General features: G+C 37.0%; 1 protein-coding gene and 1 long non-coding RNA gene across 3 annotated transcripts in view; one reads left to right on the top strand and one right to left on the bottom strand.

The window, feature by feature from the left end:
• Positions 1–11,840, bottom strand: part of Rev3l (REV3 like, DNA directed polymerase zeta catalytic subunit) — a 177,012-nt gene extending 165,172 nt beyond the window's left edge. The window contains exons 1-2 of one of the 2 annotated variants that reach the window (XM_076858346.2): positions 11,448–11,534; positions 1,265–1,392 (exon numbers count right to left, since the gene is read on the bottom strand). Coding sequence is in view for 1 of the 2 variants with exons in the window: in XM_076858345.2 (XP_076714460.1) it covers positions 11,448–11,586 (139 nt within the window). In the remaining variant the exon portion in view is untranslated. Of the gene's footprint in view, positions 1–1,264; positions 1,393–11,447 lie in introns of both variants that reach the window. The other variant, XM_076858345.2, reaches the window with a different exon arrangement.
• A 387-nt stretch (positions 11,841–12,227) lies between these two features.
• LOC143401195 (uncharacterized) overlaps positions 12,228–15,246 on the top strand; it is a 110,992-nt gene continuing 107,973 nt past the window's right edge. The window contains exon 1 of the long non-coding RNA XR_013091618.1: positions 12,228–12,387. This is a non-coding gene — a long non-coding RNA (uncharacterized LOC143401195). The remainder of the gene's footprint in view (positions 12,388–15,246) is intronic.

Here is a 15,246-nt window from a genome sequence, read left to right as displayed (position 1 = left end):
AAGCAAAACAAGGGCTGGGGCTGTAGCTCAGTGGTAGAATGCCTGCCTCACATGTGTGAGGCACTGGGTTCGATCCTCAGCACCACATAAAAATAAAAAATATACTGTATCCATCTATAACTAAAAAAAAAAAAAATTAAAAAAAAAAAGCAAAACAAAACCTGGGAATATATATAGAAAAAATATGGTGAAAACAGTTGAAGCTCTAAGCAATCATGAATCGTTTGGCCTATACCCCACAATTCTAAATAGCTTTAAAAATGAAAGACTTCAATTTCAATTTTACAAAGATAAAAACAAGAGGAGAACAATAAGTCCCTATTGACATATCACCTCTACTGTGGCATGTGGCACACACACTTTCCATGTGTTCTATCATTATTTTCAAATAAGGCCTTACGATGAATTTGGAAAATAAGGTTCTTTTTAGAAGAAACATTAACTAAACTACAAAAATGGAAAACCATGGTTATTCCTTGATTAATGATTTAACACTATTCTTTTTTAAAGCAAGACCTGGACACTTCTCTGCATATATAAAAAATATATATAGTTTTAAAAAGCTGGGCCTAAATGAGCACTCATTTAAAAAAAAAAGTTAATTTTTGAATCAGAGTTTTAAAGAGGTAATTGCTTAAACTATAGTTATATGAGTAACTGTCCAACTATAAAAATCCTTATTCCACAATGTACAGGGGTTTTAGTTTATAGTAATGTGAGGAATAAATAAACACAAAAATTTCACTTTTCATTTCAATTGAACTCAAACATTTTAAAGAACACAATTCATTTAAAGTGAATTTTAAATTCACTTTAATACAGTGAATTCTGGACAGAAGGATAAAAAAGTAACATTTAAATTACTATATATGTCAGACATCTGCTGATTACCTTTCTCAATTATAATAATCCAGTGAAAAAGAAATTATTAAAACTCATTTTACAGAGGAAATTAAGGCATATAGAAGTAAAATAACTTTCCCAGGTCACTCAGCAATAGAAGGCAGTGGAATGGAGGCTTATTAGGACTACAAACGAACAATATTCAGGATAATAAATCCTTCAGCAATGTGGAAGGGAGGTAGGACTTAGAAAACCATTCAGACAATAATCTTTTAGGAGTGGGAAAGGAGACACAGAAGCTTTAAATAGAGTTGGATATCTGCGTTTTCACTTTATGGATGAGTAGGATATACCAACTTCAATGCCAAGGATCATCCCACCCCCCTCACCCCCAACATATTAACCAAAATAAATTACTTACTTGAAATTGAGAAAAACAATTTTGAGAGAAATCTTCCTCAGATATATTATTCCATAGTTTTAAAACAAATAATATGATGACAGTTTAATTTTTAGGTTGCTTTTATGTGGCTTGTCTTGGTTTTTATTCTGAAATGAAATTTAGATTAGTCATTTTCTTGTTCTGAGAAACTAGGAGTATGCCAACATGTTTTAACTTCACATTCTTTCACACATCAACAAGTATTCTTACAAAGTCTTTCACTTCACAACTCAAACAAAATCTAATTTAATATATAAATTACTTTGAAGTGTAAATATAATATGCAAAATAAAATATTTATTTCTTGTTATATTCCTTGGTAAATGTAATAAATGGAAGAAAAATATAAAACTTTTGTAAACTGTTATATATTTGACAAAGCATTTTTGAGGTAGTACGCCTTCTTTTGAGTTGTTTATATTGTAAATGCTCTCTGAATCCAAAGAAAATTAAGTTACTGCCCCCAAGGAAACTGATTTCAAATTAGTATTTCCCAAAATTATCTTTAAAAAAAAAACTTGGCATATGTATATATTTATAGCTATATATATGTGTGTGTGTGTGTGTGTATATATATATATATATATATATATAATTTTCCCATTGACAGTTACTACCATTGTTCTCAGGATTTACTTTGCTAGGCATATATTTAATTTCTGCTGCAGAAAACAGTCCAGTTTGCTAATACTAATTAAGCAAAGAAATAAGTTTTATTTTAAAAATAAAATATTTAAAAATTTACAGAGAATTAGAAGAAACACAGAAAATCATCTGGAAAAAAATTAGGGGTGGGGGAGGAAGCACCCAAAAATTTAAAAAGAGACTGTCATTAAGAGAGTCTTTAGTTTTGTTAAAAATTGTCTTTGTTCTCAAAACTAAATCCACATATTTAGACAATGGATTTCCTTCTAATTGTCTAAGAAGCCTATTCTTGTCTAAGCTATATTTACCTGGAAATCACAAGTTAACTTAGTTTTATCCAAAGTTCATTGTACTTTATACCTCATTATTTCCTTTCTTATTTACTACCAGTGTGGTATTAAAATGTCAGCTAGGTACCAAAGTGACATACCCCCAGCATATTTCTTCTCTCAATCAGTGTAAGTATTTCTTTGAAAAATCTAAGGACAATGGCAACATTCTCTGAAATCTACTATACTTGAACCCAACCTATTTAAGGCTAATCCTGATTCAGTTTTCACTTACATTAGCTTTAATTGAACAAATTCTAATTCAATCAAAAAATAAGATGAAAGACTTAATTAGAGCAAAGGAATCTGAAAGGTCAGTAGAATCCATTTTTGTTTACATCTCGCCTCATTTCCTCTTGTCATCTTTTATTATCCTTTTCTTTAAAAATACAGCTACAATCATCACAAATGAATCTTAAATAATCTATTTTACAAGAATATGTTAATCACTATTAGACACAGAGGCCCATGAAGATTTCTAAACTATGTATGTACAGTTCTTTTAAATAACTTCTCCAGGGTTCTTTAGTTTTGTCTTTTTTTTTTTTTTTTTTTTTTGTACCAGTGATTGAACCCAAGGGTTCTTAACATCCCCAGCCCCTTTTTTAATTTTCTTATTTTGAGACACAATCCTGCTAAGTTGCTTAGGGCCTCACTAAGTTGCTGAGGCTGGCTTTGAACTTGCAATCCTCTTTCCTCAGCCTCCTCAGTCTCCGGGATTACAGGTGTGCTCCACTGTTCTTGACTTTTTTATCTTTTAATTATCATCAATGCCTTCTTCCAATATTTCCTTAGGTTTGGGGTGCCAGTGTGAGGCAGTGAGAGCTGAGAGTCAAGGTCCACAGTTTTCAAATCCAGACCCAAACCTACCAACTACTGGACACTGGAAAAATCCTTGAGCCTGCCTATATAGAATATTTATCTATGTTTTGTAGAGGGTTTGACTAGAATGGTGTTTCTTTATCTTTTTTTTTACATTGTAACTAACAATTTGTTCAGCACCTTGGACAAGAGGGCATGTGGAAGCATCTACATGGTGCCTGGTTAAAAAAAATATCATATTTTCTTCATGTAATTACAGAAGAAAAGTTTAAAGTATTAAGGTAGATATATTTGTCCTATATAATGCTGAAATTCATAATAATATGAATGAATGAATGAAATTTAAGTGTAAACTATTTTTCCCCCCCCCTCCCCCCCGAGTACTGGGGATTGAACCCAGGGTCATTCTACCACTGAGCTACATCCCCAGGCCTTAAAAAAAAAAAATTTTTTTTTTTTTTTTAATTTGAGACAGGATCTCACTAAATTGTCAAGGCCTTGAAATGTGAACTTGCAATACTCCTACCTCAACCTCTCTAGTCACTAGGATTACAGGTGTGAGCCATCGCGCCCAGCTTAAATCCAAACATTTTCACATTAAGAACAATATTTCAAAACAAAGATGGTTTATTTTTGCAGAACACACAAACACTAACTGATTATTATATGTTATTTATTATCATATTATTTGACTTGCACCAAGTTAAAACAGTACATCAATTGCACATTATGAGCAGGATCCAATAGATGTGAATACAGACAGGCAGGTTTAGGGTTGGGCCTATCCCAAAGGCACCCTCACTCCTCCCTTATGCTCATCATCCATGGGCTGCACCATGAATTGAATAGCATGCTGCTTAGGCACCTGGGACTACAAACTCTAATAACCGTTCCACTATCTTATTTCCACAAGAGGCAACTGCAATCTTTGGCTGGCTGAGGTAAATCCTAATTAGTAAAACACCTCCTTCGATGAACTTAAAATATCAGAAAGAACAGAATGGCTGTCATTCATCATACTGTTAATAGGAACCCCAAAGAGGCCTTTCTTCAGAACCCAATTCACTAGGGCCACCCTCCAGTGAGTGATGTAACATCATCTGAAAACTGTGAATTAGAAAACTCTAACAAAATCTAAAATAAAACACAGTATTGCAGTAATCATTAGCAATTGTTTATAGCAACTATTATGGTCTTTTATTTTTTGTTCTTACTTCAATCCCTATTAGCATATTACAATTTAAAAATACTAACTCTGATACATATTATATGTACATGATTAAAAATATCAAAAACTTACCAAACACTGTTTGTATACTATACTAAAAAATAGTCTACTTCTGTCCTCTAGGTAAGCCAGGTCTACACACTGAAGGCAATTTTCATACCTTTCCAGAGATAACTGTATGTGTATGTGTGTATACATATTATGTGTGTGTGTATATGTGTGTATATATATATGTGTGTGTACATATAGCGTGTGTATATGTGTATATACATATATATGTGTGTATATGTGTGTGTGTGTGTGTATATATATATATATATATATATATATATACCACATTTTGTCTTTTCTATATAAACCACACAAATGGTAACATACTGAATAGATCATAATGATATCTTTCATCTTGTATATATATATACATATATATGTGTGTATATGTGTATACATATATATGTGTGTATATGTGTGTGTGTGTGTGTGTGTGTATATATATATACATATATATATATATATATACATATACATACCACATTTTGTCTTTTCTATATAAACCACACAAATGGTAACATACTGAATAGATCATAATGATATCTTTCATCTTGCTTTTTTTCTTTCAGGTCTTAGACATGGTACCAAAGCAGTACACATAGTATAGTCTCACTATTTTTAAGAGCTGCCTAATATTTCATTGAATAAACATATGGTAATATATTTAACCACTCTCCTACTGATTTTTTGTTTCCGATCTTTTACAATGACAAATAATGTTCTCACAAATAGTTACATGTTTTATATGACACATAAATCTTCTAGAAAGTTAAGATCCTAGAATGAAATTTTTAATTTAAAATAAATGTATAGTTTTAATTTTGAAAACAGCTTTCAAATTGCTTTCCATAGAAGAAGGACACTATATTTCCTACTAGCAATGTAGGAGAATGCTCATTCTCCCTTCCTTTCACACTGCCCAAGTTATACCACATAATCAATCTTTACTAGTTTACATATGATAAATAGTTTATTGTAGGTTTAATTCACATATTTGAGTGTGTATATATCTTTTCATATAAATTCTCTTTGCTCATTTTTTTTCTATTGGATTTTTGGCTAGAAACTGTTCGTATATTAGGAGAAATTAATCCTTTGTGAAAAGAGTACAACTAAGTTTTACTAGTCTTTTGCTTTTAACTTTATTGTTTTTCCCTATGCAGAATTTTATTTTTATATCATAAAATCAAACAATCTAACTTCAGTATTTCCATACTCTGAAATGCATTCATCATTCCTGGATTGCATAAAAAATAATTGTCCTATATTTTTAATTGTTTCACATTTAAATCTTTGACTCCCCTGGAAGCCAACTTTTTAATTTTTCAAAATAATAGCTGGTTATTCCAACAACATCTACTAAATAGTTCTTCTTTTCCCTAATAATATATAAATGTATAAAGTAGTATCCACTTTATACATTGGTGGTATTACCTTCATATATTAAGTTCTTGTATATGTGTGTTAATTCTGGCCTTTACTCCATTTCAAAATTAAAATCACTTTATAATTAGATACAACAAAATCAGAAATTACTATCTTACTCCAATAAGAATCATTTTGTCATCTGAAAACTGAATTTATATAATCAAGATCAAACTATCATCATGCATGAACTTTGGTTGACATTTATTTTGGAGACCATAATGAACCTCATGCCTTTTTTTAAAAAAAAAAAAACTTTATTTCTGAACCTTATCTAGAAAATTGTGGAGGTTTTTCCCTTAATTGTATGTGGACAGTTTTTTACAAATTATAAAATCAATACACTTTCTCTGTAGAAAAATCTGAAAACACAAATACACCTTCTAGCGTGAAATCAACCTTTATACTTTGATGAACTTTTTTTTTGCATTTTTAGTGAGTTTTGTAAACTGATTTTTTTTTCACATAACATACTGACAGCAGATGCATAATATTCTACTACAATAATATGCCCGATTTATGCAACCATTTCCCAACTGTTGACTATCGGGTTGCTCTCTGTGATGACTAACATTTACTGATTAATTCCTGCAGAAAATACTCAAGTTTTGAGCCCTGTGGTATTAACTTGTACTGGTGAGCAAAAAGAAACAAACTACCAGCATTTCTGGAGATTACAATCTATTGAGAAAAACCAGATGTTAATTTCCAACATGTAAAAAATTACAACCATAGCAAGTGCTATTAAGGAGAATCAGTGTAACTCTGAGAGTCTACAATAGGGAAGGCTTCCCTGAGGAAAGACAAATTAGAGTTTAGGTGAAAGAAAGGGAAAACATTCTAGGCAGAGGGAACAGCGGGTACAAAGCCCTCATTGCAGGAGGGAGTTTGGCAAGAATAAGGGACTGAAATTTGCCAATGTAGCTTGAACACAAAGAACAAGGCAAGAAGAATATGGCTGAAGCCATGACTGGACAGAAAGGTAGGGACCAGACTATGCAAGACCTAGTTAGCCAGCTAGATGCCACCACAACGTTTTATTTAAATTCTAAATATAATAGATAGCTCCTGGAGCATACAGTAGGGTGATATCTGATTTATGTTTTGAAAAGATCTGATTATAGTATAGAAATCAGGTTAGAAGGGGACAGAGTGGATTGGGATAAACCAAGACTAGGAAGCTACTGTAGTAAACCCTTTCAAAAATGCTAGTAACTTAGACTAGAGTGGGAATGGATAAAGAAAAGAAGCAGAAGAATTTAAGATAATCATATTACCAAAAGACTTATTTTCTTACATTAAAATCTATAAAACTAGGATCTGGGGGCCAAACAGGTAAATTTCAAGGGTTTTAATAAACACTGCCAACCTGCCCTGCAGAGAGTAGTTTCTTCCGCCCCCCACCCCCGCCATGCATCTCTCATATGTGTGTGAATTACCTTGCACCTGTTCTATTAAAAATTTTAAATTCTTTAAAAAGACTTAATCCATACTTCTTTCATGAAACCTTCCCTGACATCCCATTTCATCTATCAGATAGTCATTGAAGTCACTGGGTCTTCCTTTGAGTCTCCACTATATCTTACACACATTTCTACTATATAGTCAAATCATTTTATCTTCAACTTATCTTTACATGACTATTATCTGTGAGTTTCTGGAGGGTAATGTTATTTTTAATAAAATCTCCCCCAAAATAACTAGACATACATAGTAGGTTCACACACAACGCTAATAAAATTTGCTACTCAGGACTTCAAATACCTATTAAAGTGACCATTTTGTGATTACATATCAATAAATATCTGCAGTATTCCTAAAAATCTCTAATAATTATAACCAATTTGAGATGATGTGTTGGTAAAATGTTTAAATCATCTAGCAAATAAAAAGGTATAAACAAACTAGACTTTGATCATAATAATTTTTGTAATCTGAATTGTTGGTAAATGCTATGTTTTTAAAACTACTCATATCAAATTTATTTGACAATCTACCAATTTACCAAAGAAACTGAGATCATTCTGGTAGTTTATTATAGATAACTTTATAAAATAAAACAACATACATATTATTCAAATAAGCACCTATATAGCATATCTCAGAATTACAAATATCTTATGTTAAAAAAATTGACTTCATGTTTGAAAGTTAGAATTTATAACAATCCACCACAACAGTCACTAAATTGGAGGATGACTTAATTGGGAAAATACAGATATTTGAAGCTAAAATTGACTTTGCAGAAGGAAAGGGTAACCAATTCCTTATAGTAATCTTAAAGACAAGCAGCTCCCTCTATAGACTGTTTGGCCTACTTGGTTTAATTATTAGCTTTGTGAACATCTCACACTCTCTATTTACTCCTACTCTGGATCTCAGCAGGCAAGCCCTTTGAAAGGATAATTCTGTTTAACCTGGTGCTGAGAAAACAGAGAACTGTTGAAACTTGGAATAAAGTATGTTACATCAAGCAACAAAGCAAGAACTGAGATGTGGAAATTAGACAAGTCTCAAGTCCACCTGAGTCAGGTCCTCACAATGAAGTCTCAGGATTTTATGTGAAACAAATTCCCTAAGCAGTCACGCCCATATTCAGATCTAAATGAAAAAATATTTTCCTACACTTTATTCATAACCTTGCTTCTCTCCATTAAAACAAGTTACTAAAAATGTCTTTATAAAAGGAAAAAAAACATTTTTTCCAAAAATGATACTGCTCAAGACACAGTAACATCAAAACAACATTCAAGACATTTTTAAAATGAGTTCAAGAAAAGCAGAGGCTTTTTTAAAAAAAACTAATAATTCCACCACTCACATGAATAAAATGTAAGTGACTCTCAAGAATCAACCCTCCGTCAGCAAGAGATTAAATCATCATTCAGGACTTACCATTCAAAATTAATGTGCCACTTTTAAAAATACCTTTTCAAATTTCACCAGCTCATGATATGGAAAATTTTCAACCCAAGATACTTAATTTATTTTTACATTACTCAAAAGATGTCCCCAAAACACAGGACAACCAGAGGTCAACTGGACTGTTTTCTAAAGCAGAAAAATATTTTTCATGAAATAATAGAAAACTGTACTAGTACAACTGTATTAATCCAATCAGTTCAGAATTTACCATTTTGAAACAGTCATTACATTTGAGAAAATTTCTTCTGTTAATGTTGTTCAGGATCTCCTTTGTTAAGCAAACTCAATTTAAAAACATCTTTTCTCCAAACCAAGGTAAAGAATTAAAAACTTCCAAAAGTAACTCCTATATATGAATACACGTATTTATGGCATTTTATGAAATAAAGGTTTATCATGTATTACAAATTTGCATTAACTTATTTGACTTGTTAGTAAAGATATAAACAGTTTGCTTTTTCAAATAATAAATCTGTCTTCATAAAAATTCTAGCATTTGGCCTTATTTACTGGATAGCCTGTACCAGTTTTCTTTAGAGACTTATAAAACAAAACCTACACTTTTTTAATGTTTAATTAACATTAATCCCAATTGCTAAAACTACAAGTGGGATTTATAAAAACTCTAAATGCAGGCCAAGGACTTCAAATTTTTCTCTTATTGAAGACAACAAAAATTTTTGTTTGAACCTGTGAACAAATTCAATTTGATAATCCTTAATAACTTGAATTTTTGGTTTCATTGTATTCTATCTTTCAGCATGTGGACACAAAAGTTTTACTTTTTTATTCATCTACACTATACATTTCAAGGTAATAATGAAAAAAAAATTGGGGGCTTTTTTTTAAAAAAGGAGGGGCTGCTCTATTTTGAGATGTCCAGGAAAGAAATAAGCATTTCTTATCATAGAATAGTTTTTTTAATATGCAGAAACACTAAAGCATATCTTTTTTTTATTTTTAAGGAATATTCTCTCATAACAGAATTACTGTTAGCTTATACCGAGATTTATTTCCACAAACAAAACTTTCCTATAAACAGATTGAAAATCACATATTTAATGACTTATGTGGAGGAGAAAAAACTGTGTAGAAAAGTAACCCAAACTATACAAACAGTAATACACAGAAATGCCACAATATATTATTAGCATGTTGCTTTGCGATGTGGAAGTCTGGCTGAACAAAGCTATATCAACTTCACTATCTTATCCTTCTTCTGCATCGGGAAGTGAGAATAAACAGTATATTACACTGAAATTCCAATCAAACAAAGACAGCACCACTATATTAAAAGGGTAGAAGACCTATCCTTCAAAACATTTTATTGCGTCTCTTTTCCAGACTTCAAAGTTTCAAGTGTTATATTTTCTACAAATTATTAACAGCATTCAAATTCCCCATCTTCCAAGGTTCATAAATCTTTCACTATTTAAAAAGGAATAAGTTACAAAAATCTCACGATATTGACATTTTTAACAAAGAGAATTCACACTACAAGATACTTGCTTGAAATAAGTGCTTGTGTTTGGGGGAAGTGCTATTATCTTGGTAGTCCACAGAAACTGACTGTAGTAATAAGATGAATGGTGATTAGGGCAAGGAGCATCAAGTGGGAAATGCTATCTAAAATCCCATAGGACAATACATAGCTAGAGGTAAAAGCATCCTTTTCCAGGAGGCAGCTTCATTATTTCATGTAAGCAGTTCAAAGCATGTTTTAAAAAAAGCAAAAACAATTTTAAAATGGTTTGTAAATTTGGCCTTTATGCTATTTATATTATCCCAAACCCTTAGGAGCTTTTGAGAACGTGGCTTCTTCCATTGCTGTGTTCCCATCCCAAACCTTCTTCAAAATATTATCTTTTTATGTGTGTGTGTGTGAAAAAAAAAAATATTTTAATGCCTATATTTAAAATGCAATCCTACAATCCAGTCTAGGGGTATTTTAAAATGTCTGTGCTGCTGAGTTCGGTTGTGGATCACCATAAATTCACCCCATTAGGTCTGATGTTTCACATTGGGCAACATAAACACGCATTTCCTACTTTCATGGACACATATTTTCTGAAAGCGTTGCACCTGAGGATGCTGCCATGTCCCCAGACACTGAGGCTTTAAACTCTAAGCAGTCACGACCAGCGCTCATAGCAGAGCCACATGGTCACTTCAATGAGAAAGATTATCTAGCCCCAAGCTCCACTAACAGCCCAAAGCATCTCCGGAAGGGGCAGAGGAGAGCGAGGGTGAGAAGAGGCGAAGGGGAGCAACTGAAAACAGAGCTGGCACTTCCCCCTCTGTTCTCAAAACCATTTCCAGAAAGGGGCACCTGGGAGACACACGGGGTGATCAAGGCCCCACCAGCGACCGACCTCTGAGCAGGGTCGCTCACAGACGTCCACCGAGACCAGGCTCGGCCCCCTGGCCCAACCTCCGGGGAAAGAGCGGTCTCGCGGCACCCGTTCCCCGAGCCCGTGACCCGAAGTGTGGCTCCAGCCCTCTGCCACCGCACGCAGTGTAAACACTCCGCGCCTCCCCGCCCGGGGGCGGCGCAGCGCTTCCGCGAACCCACATTTTTGCGCCTCTTGTCACGCACCGGAGAAAAGGCGGGGAGGGTGTTGAGGAGGGAGAACGCGGAGCGACCCACGGAGATGGTCGCTGCTGGCGGCGTGCGCGCGTGAGCGCGGCGGGGAGGGCGGCCCCGGCGCCCCGCCAGCTCCCGCTCCCGCCCGCTTACCTGCCGGGGTCGCTCCGAAGACTCGAACTACCGGCACCTTCTTGACAGGGACCTGGGTGAGGGGGGATTGGCAGATATCCAGTCCCTGCAGCGGGCTGGCCATGTAGTAGTCGGCAGTCACTATCCTCACTGAAAACATGTTCGCCGCCACCGCCTCCCCTTCACTAGCGACCTGGCAGTGGCAGCAGCAGCGGCGGTGGCGGCGGCTCCCTCCGCAGCGGCGGCGGCGCCCCCTCCCCTCACACACAGACACCAAGAAGAGCGGTGGCGCGCGCGGCGGTGTAGGCAGTACTTCTGCTGCCGCCGCTTCCTCAGGAGCACCCGGCGAGAGGCAGCAGGGAAGAAGCCCTCGCGCGATCGTCGGTGCTGGTGCTGGTGCTGGTGTTGCCGCCACTGCCGCCGCCGCCGGGAATCACACGGGCTCCTCGGTCCCAGGCTGCAGCTCTTGTTGCCATGATGATGATGTCACGGACGCAACCACTGGGGGAGGGGGAAAGGGGTGTGCGTGTGTGTGTCGCGGGAGGGGGGAGGCGAAGGGAGGGCTGTGAGTAGTTGGGGGAGGGGGCGCGGCGGGAAGGGCAAGGGGTAGGGCTGGCTCCTGGGCGAGACGCCAAGGGGGGCCGAGGTGTTTTCTCCCCCGCCACAGGCACGCAGCAAGGGAGGAGGCTGGCGGGAAGCCTGGCCGGCGCGCTGCGCGGGGAATCGATGACTCGGCCTATGGGCACGGCCACCTGTGTGAGGGACAGCGAAGGGGGCGGCGGAGCACCGATATCATGGATGGGCTCCGAGGGGCTGCGGGAGGGGCACGTCAATGTTCGGGGCCGTTTTGGCGGCTACGCGGGATTGGCCGGAGCTGCAATACTCGCGCTCGCCTCGCCGACCGCCATTTCACATCCTGTAAAGAAGGCGGGGGGGAGCCGCGGAGACAATTTTTCACAAGGTAAGAGAACCCGCCTGCCGGAGGAGGGAGGCGCGGCACACAGATCTCGTGCCGCTGCGGCCTCGCGGGAGGGCGGGCGGCGGAACGGGCGGGGCCGGGCGCGGACTCAGCCGGCCTTTCTCAGGTAACTGCGCGGCTCCGCGCTAGACCCTGGGGAAGCGCGCGAGGGGCGGGGGCGCGCGAGCGCGGGTTTCGGCCCATAAAAGGACCGCCGCCGCGCTCCCCCTTCGTGCCCCCTCATCTGTGCCTGCTGCAGTGTCTGTGCCTGGCCAGTTAATGAGATTTATTCACGCACAGTTCTGCCCAGCTTTGCCTGGGGTTGGCAGATCCTGTACACAGGGATTTCCCACCACCGTGCTTTCTCCCGCCCCCTGCCTTCCCTCTCGCCCTAGCATATCCTTCCTTGGTTTCCTCCTCTACGCGCCTGGCTGCGTCCCGGGCACGCGCAAGTACATGTAAGGACTTGTCAGCTCCCAGTGACCTCCCTCCACTCCTCCCCTGGCGGAATGAGGATTAAGAGCCTTTCAAGAGAAATTTTTGGCCAAAGAAAAAGGCCCGTGAAAGTCACCGCATTAGATGTGGATTCTCAGTGTTATTCATTAACACGTTGTGCAAGGTTTTACTACCGATGGCATAAAGGCAAAAAAGAGGGGAAGGACCGTTATACAAAACAACTTTATTCAAAAATCGAGAGAGGATGAAGTGATGCAGTTAGGGAATAAAAAGAGTTGCTGTTGGGTTGCCTCTTAAGTTGCAACCGATGTGTTTTGTCTGGCTTATTCACTGATATTGGGCGTGACCTTGGACAAATAATTTGGTTTCTGTGTCTCTTTTCTCGAATGTTCAACGAGAGGGTTTCTCGTAGAATCTACACCTTAAGGATTTCTTCCCCCCAAAAAACGTTTTAAGCGATGGGGGACAGAAGCCACGATTTTACTTTCGAATTTTGTCACCAAATTAGGATTCTTGGCAGTCGTTTTCAGTCTTTCAAAAATAAAGATCATTTTTCCACGCTTATGTATTATACAGGTGCATTTTACTGGTTACTGAGAGCTCCTCATTTGGAACCATTGTGGGTCTTCAAATAGAAAAATCCAAGGCTCAAAGGGACAGGTCGCTAAAGGAAGCTGTCTGTAAATTCCACAACATACAAATGCTAATAAGAACTTATGCTTGAAGGGATTTGAGACTGATTACCCAGAGTAAATTAGCCTGCAGTTCTTAACCTCAGAGCATCATTATAAACATAGGGGACAAGATTGCTACTAATATACAGGAAATTACCTAATAACAGTTTGAGGAGGCAAAATCTCTTAAAATTGATTTGAAGTTTTAGGAGCCTACAGAAGTGATTTAAAAATGTGATTATCATGTGCGAAGCCCTGTTTGATCCCTAGCACCCCCCAAAAAATTGTCTATGTTCTAGTGTGCATTTTTTGATTAATATTATGTGTAAGCTCATTGTCAGATGCACAATACAAGTGATTCTCATGGAGTTCTGTGGAACCTAGGGTATTCTATAAAATGTAATATTTTGGCCCTTACTGAATTACATTTTGGGGGGTGGAGTCTGAAAAATCTGTATTGTTAGCAATCCTATCAGCCACACCCATGTTTCTTAGCAACATAAAATTAAGAACCTAAGTATCATAATAAGTATATTCATAATTTTTATACTATTCCTAAATGAACAAAAAAAACCTCACAGTTTAGCTGTTTCTAGGTTTCTATCACTTTACCTCTTGAGTTTACTTTAAGAAAAGGCAATTTCAACCATAATGCCTTCTAGAACTCCAAGGAAAGAACGTTCACTCTTAAAAACATTTGCAGCTTGAATGTTAGGAATACTGTATGTCTTGGGTGTAATTTAGTTTAAGTTGATACTCAAATTGAAACCTGACATCAGTTCTGTAATTGACCACTCTTAATTGTGTTTTATAAACATACTCTTCCTGAAGTAAGAAAGAGTCCTAAAATTTTGAGGCTAAGATATAAAATTTAAACCTTTCTTGCTAAATTAGTTTCTCAGATTTTTCATGGGTGAAAATTCACATTTGGAAGTCTAACTCCTCTAAAAACAATAAAAGTCACCTGAAATTACCTTGTCTATACATATGAGAAATGCCAAAGTTGAACTCTAATATTCTTAATGCTTTTTTCCCCTCTTTTTTTTGGATTGGCTATTATTTGCCAAGTAATTTGAGATATGGAGAGAAACAAAAGAGACATGGCTTTTATCCTCATGGATTTTATAATTCTGCATCAGAAAAATGTACTTAAAACATTTCAATTAACATTTTCTTCATTCTTCTAGTTCACTGACCTATACTCATGCCTTTACTAAAAAAGCCTGCTCTGTGTTCTGTACCAATATTGTTTAACTAACATCCTGCGATTGGCAATTTATGAACTAGAATATAAAGCAATACTGTAATCCCAGCTATTGGGGAGGCTGAGACAGGAGGATCACAAGTTAGAGGTCAGTCTGGGCAACTTAGCAAGACCCTGTCTCAAAATAAAAAAGGCTGGAAGTGTTGCTGAATAGTAGAGCATTTGGCTGGCATGGGCAAGGCCCTAGGTTCAATTCCTAGTACTGTTTTTTTTTTTTTTTTAAAGGCCATAGTTTTGCAACAGATACTATAAGATGGCTTATTCAATACACATCCTTTATCTTCTTTATCTTGTTTTTCTGTGCTTTAGAATCTGGAAAATAAAAAACTACTGTTTCCCAGACTCCCTTGCAGCTAGAATGCTGCCATGAGATTAATTGTATGCTGGTAAATGTTTAACAACAGCTGGGGAAGGGAGGCTCCTAATCTGTAACATTGGCTACAAATTTTCATAGTAATCAAAGCTACT

This window comes from Callospermophilus lateralis, chromosome 6 (genome assembly GCF_048772815.1).
Source record: "Callospermophilus lateralis isolate mCalLat2 chromosome 6, mCalLat2.hap1, whole genome shotgun sequence".
Lineage (NCBI taxonomy): Eukaryota > Metazoa > Chordata > Mammalia > Rodentia > Sciuridae > Callospermophilus > Callospermophilus lateralis.
This window is presented reverse-complemented; position numbering and strand designations above follow the sequence as displayed.